General features: G+C 37.7%; 1 protein-coding gene across 11 annotated transcripts in view; it reads right to left on the bottom strand.

The window, feature by feature from the left end:
* Positions 1-3,968: 3,968 nt before the first annotated feature.
* MTMR1 (myotubularin related protein 1) overlaps positions 3,969-19,607 on the bottom strand; it is a 39,518-nt gene continuing 23,879 nt past the window's right edge. For 9 of the 11 annotated variants that reach the window (XM_026080257.1, XM_026080284.1, XM_026080294.1 and 6 more), the window contains one exon: positions 3,969-7,704. In XM_026080257.1, coding sequence (XP_025936042.1) covers positions 7,540-7,704 — 165 coding nt within the window. In that variant the 3' untranslated portion in view covers positions 3,969-7,539. Of the gene's footprint in view, positions 7,705-8,354; positions 8,510-12,573; positions 12,985-19,607 lie in introns of those variants that run through there. The other 2 variants (XR_003255848.1, XM_026080264.1) reach the window with 2 other exon arrangements.

Genomic DNA, 19,607 nt, shown 5'->3' with positions numbered 1-19,607 from the left:
AGAGCAYRTTGCACAGGATTTCGTCCAGGCGGGTTTTGAATATCTCCAGAGAAGGAGACTCCACAACCTCTCYGGGCAACCTGTKCCAGTGCKCTGTCACCCTCACAGTGAAGAAGTTTYTCCTCATGTTCAGRTGGAAGTGTCTGTGTTTCAGTTTGTGCCCATTGCCTCGCGTTCTGTCGCTGGGCACCACTGAAAAGAGTCTGGYCCCATCCTCYCKRCACCCTCCCTTCAGATACTTGTACACGTTGATAAGATCCCCTCTCAGCCTTCTCTTCTGCAGGCTGAACAGGCCMAGCTCTCTCAGCCTTTCCTCATAAGAGAGATGCTCCAGTCCCCTAATCATCTTTGTAATCACCTCCACCCGACTTCAGCCATCTGCTACAGGCACATAATTTCCAATGGCAGTGATGAAAACTGCACATTTACTGAGGGTAGATTGTGATCCTTAGAACAGCTACACCTAAAAATAAAGTGCCTATGGGGAGGTCCTCAGGTAGGGCCTCAGGCTGAGACAGGTGACACCCTGCTCTTTAGTCGCTCACAACCACACAGCACTGGGCTTCTAACCAAATAAAAGGAAGGACCTGATTTTCATCCCAAATCATAAATACAGGTAATAGCAGTGCATGCAGTGTTCATTTTTGGCAAATACCATTTGAATGCATGGCTATGCTAGAGGTCAGAATGGAGTCGAAGTTACAAAGTGATATAGTTTGTCTRCGTCATCAGTGAGGTACTTATATTGTCATTGAAATGAATGAAAACTGTGTGTGCTTCCAAGGACAGATTCAGATCTCATTCGTACCAGAGCAAATTACAGATTTAACCCAAAAGAAAATAAAGAGCACACCAGTTGAGACCTGTAACACTCACTGCCACAAGAGAAGTCAAGCTCGGCAAGATGCAGCCCCCCCACCTCCTCCTCCAAGCATTCCCACAACTATTGCGAACACTCACTGTCACCTTAGGCAGAAAAGGGATATAAAGCCTTGTCCTTTGGGACACCAGCTAACCTTTAGAAAAGGCAGAATTTCCTAAGAGGAGGGATTTTCCATCCCTGTCCTCTGTGGGGTTCCTCCAGCGGCCTGGGAAGCGCACGGCCATGAGCGTTGTCAGCAGGACGCTGCACCGTCGCCAGGAGAGCCCGCCGGCCCCGGGCGGGTGGTCCTGCACCCCTGTTCGACATTACGACCTGACCTTTGCTGCAACAGTTGTGCTTTTACTTTAACTCCCTCCCCATCTCTTTTTTATTGATGCTAAAATGTGGACACTGCTACTTACCAATACATTTTCCCAAATCAGGAAATGCTTAAAAAAATGCTTTAAAGTAAGGGGAAATTCACTTTACCTAGTGTAAGAGGTACTCYGTGTTTATATATAAACCTGAAATGTCTGCATTTTTGTAATGTTTTGCGAAAACATATATTGTGTGAATGCGGATAAAAAAAAGTGTTTTCTGTTTGATGTACAAATTCACAGCTTTCATGTAGACATGACTTACACAAGGCCTTGCCAGTAGGTGAATAAGCCTAGGAGCATTTCTGTCTAACAGCTCCATTTGAAAGGAAATTGCCTAGTAACTTTACAAGTATTTTGCAATAGCTGCACAATTCTTTAGGTTGTTTTTCACACTTGCATTTTCAAAGCTTTTACACTAGCTCTAACAGAACAACTACAGCATTTTATAACAGAGACAAGTTTTAAGGATATATGGTGCCTCTCACATATTTGGAACACTTGGGCCAATACTGCTATTAATTACTGCTACTTTGTTCTGTGAATGGATTTGGATTAGAAAACAAAGCATTTAACTACTGGTTTCTCGAGACTGGAAACAGAAGAAATAGGTATGTAATACAGAACATATGTTTGCTTACTCTAGAGTAGGATTTTTATGAAGGGGGAGATGTGGKTTGTAGAATTCTGATCATCACGTGCAAGAGTTCAGACGCCGATGAAGCCACGCTCCTGGGGCTGGGTAACTGCGTCTCTGAACACTGGAGCCTGTTCTTCTTTCTTAGCCAAATGTATTTGATAGCTGTGGCACAAAAGCATTTTTAGCAAATAATTGTAGATAAAATGTTACAACATGGCATTGATAAACACTAGGAGTCATATTCCCTGGGTAGATCAAGTGAATGTAATTCCATTTCTCTTTTTGCTGATGAGAGAATGTTTTYTGCAGATGTAGATCATCAATTTTGTGGCATTTCTGTTACTGCACGGTGCACTCCCTGCTTGTCTCGTGGACAGTGCAGTGGAGTGTTCAGGATTGCTCAAGTCTACAGCACTTACCCCTCCTGTGGGAAAGGGTTAAACTACAACATATAGGCAGCATGCAGGTAACTCACAATATTGCTGTTTTTCAAAAAAGAGAAAAAAAAAGTTTCACTGAGAAAAATACCAGTTTTTAGAACTCAGAAGTAGACTGCACTGAAGATGCTCCTTTCCCCAAGGCCTTTTCTGTAACTTTGGTGAATACTTATGCCTTAATGTAATTTCTAGGTATAGCGTGAGGAAAAATGTAAATGCCCAGTGAAAGGGAGCACTTTTTCAAAGTTTACAGTAACAGAATTCAAGATTTCTTTCTCCAAGATTTCTAATGGGAAAATATTGACAAATACTGCAGTAAAAAAAATTAAACCCAGTCTTCTCTTCAAAACAACTGGGCAAAAACCTAAGGCTTCATGTGCTAAATGTCAGTTAAGGCTCAATTGTTTTTTTATTGCAGTTTGTCTCCTTCTCCCTGTGAACTGTCTGCTCAGTCTCTGAAAAATGGGGAGTTTATACTTTGCACCATCTGTATTTCAGGCATTATAGCAACTGAGAGGGTTCACTTGTATTTTCCTTGTAATAATACAAGTTCTGAAACAACTGATACAGCATTCACTTCTCTAACTACCTTCATTTAATTAGTATTTATTATCTTTAAATCTGGATATGGAATTTTAAAAAGTCTTGCACTTATATTCTGTATACATGGTGTGAATTTTCTCATCCTGTATAAAAAAAGACAATAAAACACTGGAAAACTAGGATTTTTTTTATTAGTCCAAAAGTACAGATAAAGCTGTCCTGAGAGCTTACGTACCACCTGTTCTGTGGCTCTTACTTATAACACACCTCACTTCTTCAGATTAACTAACACTATTTTTAATGAAAAAATTTCAGGAACAGGTTTTTCTATTATATAGAATTGATAAGCACTTAACCAGCTCTTTTGCTGTTGCTTATTAGATGAATTACTCACATTTTCCTTTGGCCATACTGTAGTAGTTTCTTCATTTTAGAATACTATGACATTAGATTCTTCATTTCAGAATACTGTGACATTAATTTCAGATTTTTGGGGGGCACTATAGGTTCAGCCATTTTTGTGCAACCCCATTAAGGAACCCTTACAAGTGCTATATTGTCAGTCTTTACTCATTTATTGTCATAAAAGTGGAGTTAGTCCATGAGACCATTTCAAATTCTGAAAAATTAAAATGAGTAGACAGGCTTGGCCCTTAAAATTTGCTTCTGCAACAAATGAGCTTCAGGAACAAATGAAGTTCAAAAACAAGCGAAGTTCAGAAACAACAGTACTGTGAAATTAGAGACTCATGTCTTTACAGTGAAATCTTCATTTAAAAGCAAGACATATTGTTTACTAATGCAGAAGTGATCTATACCAAATAAAGGTTTAATATTATGCTGTGACAAGACAGATTTGTTTTGCTAATGTGCATGCAAGGATCATGGGGGTAAAAATCAGAATTTGACTACCATTTAAAAACAACAAATAAAACAGACTTGACTAGTAAAGACATTCTGGGTTTGTTTGTTTTTGGTGGGTGGGGGGACTGCATTTTGGAAGTAAATTACAAAAGGGTGGAGCAGGTCCTCTGTATATATAAAAACCTCTAAAATACACTAAAACCTTCATATAAAAAAAACAAGCTGTGGACTTTGTGAGAAAAAAGTATTGTGAAAACATTTAATGGTAAAAACAAAGTACACAAACACACACTCSTCAAGTCACTAACCAACTACAATCTACCTATTATACTACATACCCATCTACACTCAGTATGGTTATTTTTTGGTCCAGTTCACTGCCATAGGTTTTCTGCAGGTTTTCTTTGTATTTTCATGTCTAGTGGATGAATTTCCCATGCAATGCAAACTAAGTTTTTGGCCTTAGCTCCTGCAGAGCTTAGTCTCACCGTCAAAAGTGTTTTTTTATTTCAAACTACCTAGTTCTGACTCATGTTTCTTGTAGAAATAAAATTCTTTCTTCCCAACCGCCCAATATCTGGCACTCAGGAGATCTCTGATATGATATCCGCTTACTTCAGATGTAATCTGTCAGCAAATGGACATTCCTTTCTTTGCATTTTAACATAAGAAGAACGTTTGCCTTGCCTGGGGAATACGCCACACTGCCCACTTTACTTTACCCTCTGCTGTGGGGCTCAATCCTCATGAATGGGATATTTTGATCCCTTACTTCCAGCTCTTAGAGAACTAGCCATTCTTGGAATTATTAAATACAGCATATGAATTAGCACAGCTTTTCTTGAAAAAAAGAAATGAAACACTTCCTGTTTAAAGCTTTAACCCCTTGAGAGGAAGGCTGCCTAAGCAATTATATGGGAGGGAGGGAAAGAAACAAAAGCAGGCAGATAAGACTGTTTATCAGCTTTAAAAGCCTTCTTCCACTTCTATTAAACAAAAAAAACAACTTCTATCTGCAAAGGAGGAAAAGGTGTAATTCAGCTTTGAAACATGACTAAATGGCAATGCATCTGATGCTGACGATTCAATCAGCTTACTTTACAAGCAAAAAATGGCTTCATTAGTTACCCAAGGTTTCAGAGCGTTCTAGGATCCTGGATTGAAGTTGTTCCCCCTCCCACATATCACTTACAGTAAGAAAATCCTACAGGTCAAATTTAGCTGCCTGCTGTCTGTGCACATTCCCTTTACCTCGTTAGAGTCAAAACCAAAAACCAAAGCAAAAGGAGATCCCACTATTCAATTACAAGTTAATAGTTCTGTTCAAGGTACATCAGACAAGGGACAGGGTTCTGCTCTCTCCTCAACCACTTCAATCCTGTCTTATTAAAAAAATAAAAAATAATGACACAATTTTTAAATCAGTAAGATAAAAATCTGAATATCAGGAAGCAGACCTGGCACAAAAAGAGCATATTAGTCATCTCTTCTGGACAGAACTATGCATTAACTAGCACATATAAGAGCTCTATAATATCTTTGAAAATTACCATGCTAAGTATATAAAAAAAATCCACTATGCTTATAAATATTATAGTAAGACACCCTCCCCCCCCCCATTCTATCCCTTCGAATCAGAGAAGGATCCCTGAGCTATGTYGGAACTTGTGGATACACAGGCAGTCAGTTGAAATAAGCAGTAGTTTTCTTTGCAAAATTGAATCCTCAGATATTAGCTCTAGGAATCTTAAATTTTTTAAATCTCAGAGTGCCCAAGCTAATCCAATCATCCCCTTCTAATAATTTTGGAGGATATATGTTGTGATTATTAGCACTAATAAAGAGAAAAACTTCAAATGACTTTCTTCAGCACTGCATTTTAGAGATAATGTGCTTTACTTCAATATACAGTTAAAATGTCAAGGAAATCTGAAGTATGGAAGAGTTTCATTCAGTACCAGCTCAACATATACTGGCCATGTAAAATTCACTGCTGGCATACTGTTTAACAGATTTTTTTTTTTTTTTTTTAAACAGAAAACATCTTTCATCTATTTATTAAAAGCTTGAGGCTGATAAAAACTGCACCATTGCAAGCTCTCCTTAAGCTTTATTCTTACAGGTGAATATCTATTATAAAACGCAATTATTTAACTATAATAAAAAAGACATATTGAAATACTATGCACTGCACGGTAAACTTATAAGACTGGATATAGCACTTCTGCCTTTCCACTTGACAGCTRTAAAAGTGCTCAGCAGCTCACCTTACTCATTAACTATATACCAGTTACATGAATGCAGAAAATCAAGACAGCGCATGGCTCTGTCTCATATTAAGAGCAAATGGGCAGTAATAAATGACTGCTCGCAGACAGTAAGAACCACATCAGCATACAGAACCAATTGATTCTTAAGAATGGGACTTAATTCCTGCCAGCAGAACTTGGAGCAATACAAGAGCAAGTCAAAAAGCAGAGCTGCAGTATTTAAATGGCCTAAGGAGAAGAAGCAGATTCTCAAGAAACACAGGAGAAAACAAACGAAGGGAAATTTTAAGCGTGCACCACTTCTGAGCCTTCCAAGAAGGCAACTGAACAATGTTTTAAAAGGTTGGATGTTACTCASAACAGTAATCAAATCTCTCTGATATTAATATATTTCAGGGAGTTGAAAGTAGAGGATGTATATTTTATATGAAAATACAGATTAAGTTATTCACTTTACAGAAAAATGCTGGCAGCAATTTACAAAACAAAGCCAACAGGCTTTATTTCAAGAAAACCAATTAAGATGATATTATTTAAAAACTTTGTCAAACAAAGTCATTACAAGTTAAGGTCTTCAAAAGAATCTGAATAGGCAGGATCCATTTTCTGAACTTATAGCTTAAAAACATGGACGTATGCATATGTTTAACATCACATACACATGTACATAAATGGACACAGCATTACATTTTATGTGTACACTTTAAAACAAAACACGCTTAGCAAAATGTGGAGCTATACAGACTATACAATTTACACAGATGGGTGTCATTCCAAYCCAAAATATTACCATTCACTAGAAAATGAGCTTTACTTTGTACAAGACCTTGACATGATTACGTTTACCCCTTACTCAGGAGGCTAAAACCGAACAATAAGCTAAATAGTCAAAAAACTTTATTTAAACTTGTACAAAAAGCATTAAAAAACCTAAAATTCATGCTTTACCAAATATATTACATCATACAAGACAGTGTGGCGTAGTTGACAAATCCAGTTTAACTTCATCCACTTTTAATGGCATATTTAGTGAAAACATATAACTGACTTCACGGGAAAACATTTAATTTAAAATCAATTTCCAAGTGCATCAATTACCTAAAAAAAAAAAAAAAAGGGGGGGGGTACCAAGTGAAATAAAGAGCTCCCATTCAGAAGAACATTCAGTGTTCTGCTTAAGTGTAAGCACCATGTGGCATTTCATCCGAGTCTCTCAACCAGGCATGATACCCTAGATAGCTTGAGAGGAATTTTTCTGTCTGACAGATGGATTCCTTTTTAGGATGGTTAAATTGTTAGTTGCTCAAAACAAAGTTAATTTCACAATTGGTGATTTAGCTAGTCAAAACACACGTGGGAACTGCCAACAAGAAAATACATCACATCTATTGAAGCTCTTTTTGGCCTCATCATGATAATACCAGACACAGTAAGGCATGTAGATCATAGCAATTGTAAGTCACAGTTCTTTTGGGATGGGAAAAACATTCCACTCTCCTCTCTGTATTACCTGACATCAATTGTTTTACATGGCTTTTGTTATACATCACACAGAGGTGTGCACTGGTGTGGCTGAATGGGAAGGAGAAGAACCTCTATCAGAGGAGGAGGAAATAGATCGGGTAGCAGCTTCCCGCTGCAAATCTTCAACCTTCTTCTGAAGTTCGGTCCGGATGGCAAGTAGTTCTTTAAGATTTTGATGGATTGGAACCTGTTGGAAGAAGAAAAAAAGGCTACTTTGACCATAATAATGAGTTATCTTCTTAAGTAACAGTTCCGCTGTTTTCTTCAGAAACAAGAGATCCAACACCTGTGAATTTCATTATATCAATATTCAGGAAGAACGTTTCTTCAGTCATCTGAAAGTTCAGCAAACTTTAACAACACAATTGGCAGAAAATCTATTCAAAAGACTGTGTGCAAATTGACTTGATGGGATACCAAATTATTCCAATAAATGTACTGCTATCCCTTGCTATCAAAATCACTTTCAGTTGAATTTAAAATATCTTCCCTAGGAATTTTTCCCTCCTGCCTGCTGGGACAGAATTTGTTATGTAAAAAGAGTTTACAGAGCTGGCATTCAGCGTTTTGGTCAAGACAATGAAAAGGATAACRTCATCCAGATTAATCTCTATGGATTTAGTCTGAGGAGCTCCTGTCTAGGCAAATTTTAGAAATACAGTTACAGAGGTTATGATCAGGTCTGGTAGTGCAATCCCGATTAGACTTCCTTCTTAATGCACTGGCCTAGACAACCAATGAACAGCGAGGAGACTGTCTCTGTTCCCGCCAGCTGTTTTAGATCTGTACGGAGCATGTTGATACATTTCTCACCAGGCACCTTTCCAAGACACTGACCCCTTCCAGTTTGGGATTTGCAGTCAGGCTTTGTCAGTGGCAGAAGTGCAGCAGCCAAGTGTACTGTGCTTGTGGGGACCACCCAGACACATGCTCCGAGAAGCCTTTTGCAGAAGCGGATCCTACAGGTTTCTGCCTCTGTTTCAGCGCGTGGCCTGAAAAACACCAGCACCTTTGGCCAAGGGTCTTTACTAGAGTTCTAAAGGGCATTTTTCACTCTCGCCTGGAGTGTTCAAATATATCAGGCCAAAGGAAGACCCAACTCCCACTGTTTTTTGCAGCTGGATCTGTTACCTCAGACAAGCATAGAGAGACCTCTCCTTCTTCCAAATGCCAGAGAACAGCCAAAAGAGTTTGACTGCCAACTGCTTTTAATTTACTTTATTCTTCAAACTCTGAATTGTTTAGAACTTTTGGAAAGAATAAGATGGGTAAAGAATTTAACTGGGCTGGCAAGACAATCGTGGAGAAATGCAGAAATGGGAAACCTAAGGGTTACTAGACATGAAGTCATTTATTTATACCTGACGCCTCTGGAATGCCAGGCTCAAGAAAACTGCACTTACCCATCATCGCTTCCTACTCCTCAAAAGTGATTACAGGGCTGGCCTGCACATCTAAGCATGAAATTCTTACACGGCGCTATGAAACAGACAGTGTTTCCTCTTGCCATCAATGCACAACTGAGTCACAATTTACCTTTTCATGAATTCAGACTTTTTAAAGAAAGTTCATCAAAAATCCATCCACCAGATTTTGATATTTTCAAAATCTAACACTCATGTTTTTGAAATAGAAAAATCCCATTTTGTTTCTAAATTTACTTGAATTTTAACTTGAAAGAATAAAATAGTACCAGTTTATTTAGGTGAAGTGAAACATTTTTTGACCCTGTACTTTTTTCTAGCTTTGTGGTTTAGCCCATGAACAGAAACTTCAGTCCATTCATAAAGCTCTACCTCCAGTACCCTGGGAGTCATCAATTCATCCAGCATACCACCTATGGCACTTTTAAAAGCATAACTTTATGTCTTCAGAAGAACTATCACTGCACACCACTATGGTATCACTGCATACCACTATGTATGACCCTGGAGTCCTGCCTTTGCCCTGGAACGAATCCTTTCTCTTCCTGCAATCTTATTCAGTATGCGTCATACAAGGTTTTTTGCAAGTGAGGCCACAAGACCAAAGAAAACGGCCTCCTCCACGAATCAAACACAAACCACCTCCTACAGAAAGTTAATCTCATTTTCCAGAGGGGGTCTACAGAAAATATATACACCTATGAACATATCAAAACTGAGCCCAGTGATGAAGTTTCTCTGAGATGCTGTAATACATACTATGGAGAATTCATATTTCAGTGAAGACCAAGAGTTTCTTCTGGAATTAGCACTGTCCATCCTCTTCCTCCCCCCTGCCCCTTTCCGTCCCCCCTTTCCGCAAGTAAAGATCCCCTCCTCCTACACTGCCACTGCAGAGCTCTTATTTATGAAGACATTTTCCTGGAACACTAAGGTCTATAACAGAATGATTTAGCCATTGGTATCATTAGTCACGCAAGCCTTGGGTCACAGGAGATTTGTACACCTGATTTCTGAACAGCTTAATCATCATTCAGCATAACAGGCCAATTTCTCTTAGACACCTTGCAACAATATATTATCCAGTGTGTTCCACTACACGCTACTCAAACACTCGTGAAAAGCAGCATCATACAACTGGCTTTGGGGGAATTCACTACTGCATAAAAGATGCTGCAGAACCAGCATGCTGTGTATAGTGCTTAAAGAAGGAAGAGAGTGGCTGCACTCCTGCATCCCCCCAGAACCAAATTCAGGAAACCGCATGTTCAAAATTTTCATGAAAGTGCTGTTCTCCCAATGCTTCTGTCTCAAAGAACAGAATCACCTTAAAATAAATTATCTAAGCAACAATAACGACATTTACAAAGGGGGTGCATATTCCTGTCACACAAAACATTAAGGTTGAAAAATAAATAACATTTATTTTATAAATTAAAATAAAACAAAAAAAAAGTTTCCTAATGGATGTTCTATACTTTCATCTTACGTCAAGAAACACATTTATTTCTGCAGCACCCTAATGCGGTACAGAAGCACTAAGACTCCACTTTGACAGGGAACTGAAGAAAGCACCTCCTAATTTTGGACACCTTGGATCTCAAACCGTTTTAAGAGAGCGCTTAAGAATTCTGCAGTTCAGCCTCCTGGGTATCAAGCAGGATACAGCTAAACAAGGAGCACACACAGTGTGACCTGCCTTATAATAGAGGAATCTTGTGGCAAAGGCACGGAGAAAGTCCATTTCTCTAGAGCAGCATTCTGCTCTCCCACCCGCAGGACAATCCTTCCTTTTTCTGCAGCCTTGCTCCCTGCAACCTACTGCTTCCAAATTTGGCACGAAATGAGGTTTAGATTCTACAGACAACAGCATTCTTCAAGACTCAACCTAGACCACCCCCAAAAAAGCCACCTCATAAAATGAGTAAGATGGGCTCTGCAGAAAATAATGCATTATTGGGATTTAATAATATATAGCAACCATATCAAGAGACAAACTGATTTCTATCATTTCCTAATTTTCTAGTGCTTAACTTTGCAACTTCAGTTATGCTATTATTACACTCTGTATGAAACTTAAAGGAATTATTTTCTCAGATTATATTCCAAGGGCTGAACTGAAACCAAAGACCTCCAACACTTGGAGCATTATTCACTCCTAGTTCCTATTCCTAGGTCACAGCTCTCTCGGACTCCTTATCAGATCCCACCCTCCCTTTCTAATCCCATTTACTCTCATTCCTTGAGAATTCACTGAGGTTGTTCCAATCTCAGCCCTCCAAAATGGATGAATTTCTTCCAGGATATGAACAGGCACATTTCTGAAAGGTGACCTCTCTCGCTAAAATTTCAAGTCTGCCCCAGAGATGGAATATGAAAGAAAAACAACCTCCCCAACAAAAAGAAATCAACAGTATCAATATTTTGATAYGGGAAAACACTTATCTTAGTCTAACTCCCATAAGCATCTGAGACTTTTTGRACGAAGCTTTACAAAAGCAATTCAGACACACGCACTTGGTGACTCAATACAAATCCCTAAAGTTTGGCAAAGTTGTAAGCAAGACAACACAGGCTTTTTTATATAATGGAAGAAAACGGTCATCTTTTAAAAGTCTGTGCTAGATGTAAACACTGCAAAACAGTTCTACATAAATATCATCATGTCATTTTATATGGTAGTGTAAACATGAATGATTTTCTATGGTTAAGTTTTTCAAAGGAAAAGATCCTTTGTTGTTTGGCATTTAACATAGCATCACGTGCACACAGAGTATCGTGTGGATAAACAATGGTATAAAACAATGAAATTGCAAAAACAGATTTCACACACTAAACTTCAGGTACATTCTTTACTGTCCTGAAATAACATGTCAAATTCAATCCAGAGAAATCTTTAGCACTTTTAGAATATTTTTGAACAGCTAACAACATCTCTGTTTATTAGTGACAGAAGAATTATATACTCGTGGTATAAGACAAAGCTGATATAGAAAACTGAAAGATGTAAAAATATAAGTTCTTACAAAAAAAAAAAAAAAAGCAGCATGGCACAAGGAGCTGCACTTTTCCCCATATATCTTAAGTCCTTCCACTGTAATTTCCCTTTCCTGAGAAAGCCAGCAAATTCAAACATGAAAGAATGAAAAGATAAATAATGGTGCTAGAGGGAAAAGGGGGGAAAAAAGCAGAATAAATCCTCAATCTCAAGTCGCATGTAATTTTTTGAAATGAAACAGTTAAGAGAACAACTAAAACTAGAATTATGCACTTCCCACTATCTTGGAGGGGAGCAGGAAGATTAAGAGGATGAAGCATCTTTAAATGAAATCTGTCACAAAAATGATGAAAATTAGAAACCCTTACTTCACATCTGCATTTCCTGAAGACCCAGTGTTTCTCATACCATCCTGTGCAAATTCTTACAGGTAATTGTCCACAATTTCATCACTTCACACCATTACACTTCAGGGTGCGATTCCTCCCTCARATAAAGCCTTCTTCAGAATGGGTCCAAAAATCTTCACAATACCACTTGTAATGGCTTGCTGTAAACTAAATTCTCCTTTACTTTGCCCCTGTTTAGGATAAAATGAACTGAAAGAATGGTACATTCTATAAGGAAAACGAAGTCTGGAAAAGATCATTTATTAAAAGATCTGGTTATCACCTTAACACTAGAAGTGTATACTTACACAGCACAAATAGTATCTCTATGGCAAATTTTATTACAGTCTTGTTAGGAAATCATATAATTGATTTGACTGAGATGAATTTGTTGGAGTCTAACAGCAGATGTACTGTTTTCTGCTCTGTCATCCTGCCTTTCAAATTAGGGAGAAGCTCAGAAGACGATGCTGGACCCACGAGCCAGTCACATTCAAGCCACCTTTGCTGCTCTACTCCGCTGCCCGGAGGCAGGACGGTGAGAGGAGCATGCGTCCTCTCCTTGTACCACCGGCTTCCCAGCGCAGCACCTTAGGCCTGCTGCTAGGCAACACTGCACCACTACAGCCAGTTTCCACTCATTTCTGGTTTGTACTCTAGGAGAAAAAAAACAGCTACTTCTGGTACACAAGAGGGGACCACACAGATGAAAACTAACCAAAAGGTGCATTTAATTTTTTTGTTAGGGTTCTATCTATGCTAAGAGTTTCACAATTAGCTTTCCTAATCTGAGGAAAGATAAAGGTTAATATATTTCAACAGATTTGATGGGTCAACCTGATAAAAAAATCTTTCATTTGACTATTTATAAGATATAAAAACAGATTTCTCTAATAACATAAAACTTACTAAAAATATATTAGAAGTTGATAAATCTAAAACAAAGCTGACCATTACACCTAATATAGCTAGAAACACAATCCAAACAGGGATTTACTGGGGAGTTTGCTAGCAGCGCTAAGTAGCAGGGCCTGGATAAGGAAAGATAAGGGCCTGGATCCTTGGAAAGTCTGACACTGCTCCAGGCATTAACCAGAATGCTGACTCTAAAAGCTGGTGAAGAATTTAGCTCCAACACTTTGAGAAGATTTTTGGGTGTGTGTTTTTTTTCCCCCCTTTTAATTGCTACTGTAATATTGACTCAGGAACTAAGAACAGTGCTCTTCACCATGAGATTGTTGCTCCCCTCCCCAAMTGATATTTAACCTTTTCCAGCCACCTACGCAGACTGTGCGTGCCCACTCCTTTCATCTGTCCCAAGCAATAGCCTTACTGCTATTGCTTAGTAATACACCTTATAGACTTATTCCAGTTTTCCCTGACTCTAGCAAGTTTTTGGTATTTTAAGCTCCCACCAAGTTTTGTAGCCCTTTCCCACTCAAATTCCTATTTTTATTCCATTATCTCTTTCTCACTAGGTTATCTTACTGAATCTTTTTTTTTGGTAACAAATGAACCTTATTAGGAAGATTATATTTGGCCAAGTATTTAGAGTTTCCTAGTTTTCCAGGAATTCACATCCCCCCCTCCCCCCCAACATTCCTCAAGCGCCCAGTCCAGCTTTTCTGCATTGAGCCATTCATAAGCTTAGGACGTGATCCCCCCCACACAATCTGTTAACTCGTATCTACCTTCTAACTCTTGTATTTCTTCCCTGCTACTGTTTTTTCTCCCTTCCCTATCTACAAAATTGCCAGTTGCCCTTGCTTGCTTCTCTCTGTCAAAGTCCTCATGCATGAGCAATCTCTTTCCCCTGTAAGAGTGGATATAATTCTCCCACTGTTGCAGTACTTGTAGTATTTGGAAAAATCAAGAAACAGAAAAAAAAACCCTAAAACATCCAGCAAGACAATGCCAAAATGATTGAGACAAGTAAAGAGTCTTCATTCAGAGAGAACCAATTGTAGGTTCCCTACAATATATATTATATTACAATATTAATCAGTTAAAAATGGATGTTTTTTTATTTTCCAGGTTAGCTAGCTTTACTGTCTGTTGCATTCAAAAGCAGATACTTACTTCTCCTACATTTAAGATATGAGGCACCTACTGGCTATGATGAGCTGAAAAATACATAGAACACTACTAAAGAAACATTTTTTATTGATTAAAATACCACTGTTATGAAACCATTTTTTAATTGAATTATCCACATGCAAAAGCAGACCTTAGTGTCCTGAATACACTGTAACTATCAGAAGCCACTTCACAGTTATAATAAATTATTCCTGGGGGGTGAAGACTTGGAGAAAGAGAAAGGTTTTGTGTGGGGTTTTTTTTTGTTTCTCTTTTTACACACACACACAAACTACAGTTATACTATACAACATACATACTATAGCACATATATTAAAAAAAAAAAAAAACCACTATCGGGACATAAGACAACTCAACTTCCTAAAAGATTCAAACCTTCCTCTTCGAAGATTTACTAGCGTTCACTTTCAATATTGATTTCCAGGTTTTCCTACCCAAGTAATCCTTCAGGATCCTGAAGTGCTTTTGGATAATAAAATTTATCCATATAAATTGTAATATCAACACAAGGATACGCACTGTGTGTGTTGTGATATCAGCACAAGGATAAATATAAAAGAAATTGTAATAGCTACTCACAGTACCGCCAGTTCTTAACTGGATGAATATCTACTGTGTACTGTACTAGCTCAAGGACATTCATTGACATGAAAATTGTTCAACAGGGAGTGCATTTCATCTTGTTCAATGGGTATACTTTACCTGTTTTAGCAACAGAGAAGAAAGGCTGCAGAGAAAAATGATTATTTTAAATTCATTGATTGACTTAAAGACTGTCAATTTTTTTAAAATCTACTCTTTGCATTGCAAAGACAACAGTATCTTTCACTTGAGCTTTTTATTCCTCTTTATAAAAAGCTGGAAGTCTGACATAGTTGCTTCTAAAACAGAGTTAACAGTATAGAAGAAGTCAATCTTAAATTATGAAAACAGCAATTTTCAATAAGCATCAATACTTCTTCACTTATTTAGAGGTATGCTCCTTGGACACCAACCAAAATCCCAAGGGCTCTCTGGAAAAGCAATGACTGGTAAATAGGAATTACGAATCCTGCTGTATGGGAATTGGAACACAGATTTTGCAAACAACAGTACAGATTTACAGGATCAGGAAACTCCACATGCATTATAAGCTAATGCCATTAATTGTTAAAGTCTACAGTCCATTTAGACCAGTATTTAGACATCTCATATAKSGGGGGGGGGGGGGGGGAAGAGAGACCTCAAGACCATGGCTCATGGCCACATAGTGCCCAAAATTTCAAGAGCCTTTGTCCCGCCACACAACAATATTAAATCAATGTATTAACTGAAAATATTACAAACAATGCCAACATGCTCAGAGAGGGAAATACAGGACAACTTGACTGAAGGCGGGTATAACCGTATTACAGACGCCCCATGGATCAGGCAGTAAGTCATAGTCTGTTATGTGCAGAATAAAGCATATCAGTAATTATGTGTTCTGGTTTATTCTCAGTTACTTTTCCATCTTATTCGGTCTTTTAAAAATGCAATACTTTGCATTTTGTTGACACTGAAGTTCAGCTGACTTTTTATCACTCAACTATTCAGTACATCATATCCTTCTGCAATTCTACACGCTCAGCTTAAAAGAAAAAAGCAGTAATCATTGTAACCTTTTAAAACCATTTCCAGATCATTTCTGTGTATACTGAACAGCTAGCTATTTATTCCTACTGCTTTTTTAAGCCAGCAGTTAACCTATGAACAGACTTTCCCTGGCTGCTCATGGAAGCTCTGAAGACTGCCTGTAGCAGACAATCCCATTCCACTATCTGAACTGAATTTCTGTGTTATAAACAGTGTTACTCTTGCATTCTGGATAAAACTCTACCAAAAAAGAAAAAAAATTGTAAAACTCCTTGTCTCATGAAATACATAAGGGCTCCTATGATATTCTCTCTAGTAGTGGGCAAATTTCCAGGAGAACAACTTGAAGAAAAACTTATCAGGGACAGAAAAATTAAAACAAAATGAAATTAAAGCCCTCCACTCCAAAGGTTAAAACATCCTTTTCAGAAGGCATAAAAACAACAAAAGATATCCCAATGGACAATGAGATACTATGCAAATTTCATGACTAAAATACTTTCTAAAATTCTTTCTTTCACTCTCACGTATCCAGACACTGCTTGAACTGAAAGGACCAGACCCTTCACTCGTGTTCTGCATACATGACTGATAGAGCGCTCCATTTCAGAAATACTGCTCCTGCAGAAGTTGTATTCAGGAACATCATTTGTTGTATTCTAGCCACCTTCCAAAAGAGCCCAAGCAGGTAACAGACATCTGGCAGCCAGAACTTCTCAGACCAGTGCAAAGAAGAGGTTTGAATGATTACATAAGAAAGGAAAGAGAAATATATGATCTCAACTGAAAAAAATTGAAAGCATTATATTATCTTATCTGTTCCAGGCTAGTAAAGTCATTTGTAAATTCAGTAGCAGGTAGCCACAGAGCAGAGAGTATCTGAATGAAAGAGCTTGTCTTCCACAAGTCCAACCCAAGGAAAGGACAAACCTGAAAAATCTCTTCTCAGTCAATAAATTCAAATAGGATAGGACTAAAATCTATCTAGTTTGCTTGGGACAAGAAGTCAATAATGATGTAACACCTCCAAACTGAAAACAAGGAACATTTTATTTCACTGAAGAATTAAAATGACCTTGTTGAAGCACAATTCAGCAAGAAGGGAATCCACAAGAGATGTCCCCATCTAAGCTAGAATTGTCCACATAGTACACTTCTCAGACACTTGAGCTTTGCACCCTCTGGCAAGGGGTTGTGTGTCACCTAATTCAACAGGATCTACTGCAATACAGTCATCACCCTTAAATGGGAATCTTGATGCATAAAAACACCATCAAATGCACAATTCAGCCTTCTCCAAAACTTTGATAAATGTAAATATATATCATTATAAGCAAACTTGTCTTTACAGAGCATAAGAAAGACTCTAAATTCTATATGTCCTAGTACACTGATGAATATGATCAGACCTTACTGTACTGTTACTATCTAATGAGACTAAGATAATTAGAGTAAAACAAAGCAAAAATAAATACTTATATCCAGTTAGTATTCAGACAGCAATTTTCAAAGAGAAAAATAAAGGTGATGTATGCCCAATTCCAATAGAAAAGTGAATAAAGTAGGATGATTAACTTCTCTCAACCCACTTAAAAATTCAAACCTCACTCCCTAATAAAGCTAAAAATACAAAACCTAAAATATTGCCTGAAATCAAACACTGCACTTCTGCTTTTATGAGTTTCCTCTCCCATAACATAAAGTTGGTCGGGAAAGGGTATCAAACATCCATTCTGGTTATATTAAAAGGCTTTTCCTTTATCTTTCCTTAAATTCACGTATTAATCATTTCTCCTTTTCGGTGAGCTGCTGAAAAACTACAAACGTTTTCCAGTTTCCTGAAGAAATTTTTTGTAGCTGATAAAACAGCATGAAGTTGACTTGAACTGCTATTCCTTGGAGACCTCTTTATTAATGTTAAATATTTCATTTTCTGTTACTCCAGTTGAAAAACAAAAGAAACACATTAAAAGTTATTCAACAAAAGCTCCTTTTATCAGTAGGCAGAGATGTGTCCTCCCCACCCACCTTTTTTAAACCATCTCCACTGATTGTTTAAGAAATCTTTTCATCTGAAGACAAGTGAAGGCCTGCTGAGTGTCCCAATGGTGATGGTCTTTTTGCTGTTACTGAGTGGATCTGAATGTTACTGAATGGGCTAATAGGGTTTGAAACTAGACAGTGGAAAAACAGAAGAATGTAATCTTTGCAAATTGTGATTACATAAACTGTTATTTACTTATCTGCATGAGTTTGAGGTTTCACAATTAGATTGAAGAACACAATTCTACAATCAACAACTATAATTTCCTCAACAAATTTATCCAAGTAAATATGAAACTTCAAAATATTTGTCATGACATAAAATTCAGGCCAGAAACAAAAGAAAAGGCATGATGCATGTTCATGAGCCAAAGTTAAATTGATGCAGGAGAACTGAGAAGTCTAAAGAGCTATATTAGTTCTTCAAGAAGGTGGTAGTAGAGTGAGGGCAATTATCAGGATCATCAGATTTCATTACCTTTTACTAACAGTTTTAGGTCTAGAAATTACAATAATTACATGGGTTTGCTGTTTTGAGGGACCTGTTCTTAAAGACTAATGAAGCTCAGTGACTCACACATGTTAGAGTACATACAGAGCACTCTCCAAAAGAAGGGACAGAGAGGCAGTGAGCACAGCTTGCCACTAACTATATGAGAGTTATGATATTTTCTCATGATGTCATTTCTTCCCACCCCTCAATCTCTTTTGGACAGGGTCTGGTTTTCATGTATGTTTACAGAGCATCTAGCACAATAAGCCTGCTTACTTTCAAGGCCTATAGATCCCAAATAAATACAAATAATAAACTGACATTGCTGCATGTCAATTAAACTAAAATATATACGGAATGTTGTTCAGAAAACAGGCTAAGGGAAGGTGAGATTTGCTAAAAAGCAGCTGACAATTTTACTTTAAAATCACAAAAGTTAAAATACACCTTATTTCAAGTTTACACACGTTATAAACATCTAGCAGCATCAACCAAAAGAGAACAACAAGAAAACAGAAAGAAGTCTAAAGGAAATATCCCAGCAAGAAAGCAAGCAATCCAGACTCTTCCAGTACCTTAAAATGGATTTCTCAGACGCATGGATTTCTACGTGTACTGCCCYTGAAACTTACCTAAGAATACCATCTTTTACAACAGCCTCTGACTCGTGGGTGTCTAATAAATTTGAAACTCACGTCCCTTTCTAACTGCTAGAAGATGAAAGCAGCTTTCAAGCAGTCACTTAATACAGGTAATTTATCATAATACGCTTGGGGATACCTTGGAATGTTAACTTAATAAAGAGACTGTGCAGCACCCTCAGATATATTACGGTTGTGACACAAACTGAATATTCTTTCTTCCGACTTCTAAGCATGAAAGCATATGGAATACTTGCATGATGAGATTTAGAGATTTATCTGAATAGCAAGCATTACTTATAAGAACAAATACTGGATGAATCAAGGAACATGTATAAGGAGTGTTTAATCTCTAGCATGCCAGCTTGAAAACAAAAAGGTCAGCTGAAAA

Source organism: Apteryx rowi, unplaced genomic scaffold, assembly GCF_003343035.1.
Source record: "Apteryx rowi isolate R43461 unplaced genomic scaffold, aptRow1 scaffold_115, whole genome shotgun sequence".
NCBI classification, from domain to species: Eukaryota; Metazoa; Chordata; class Aves; order Apterygiformes; family Apterygidae; genus Apteryx; species Apteryx rowi.
The sequence above is the reverse complement of the archived record's forward strand: the minus strand, read 5'-3'. Positions and strand labels throughout refer to the sequence as shown.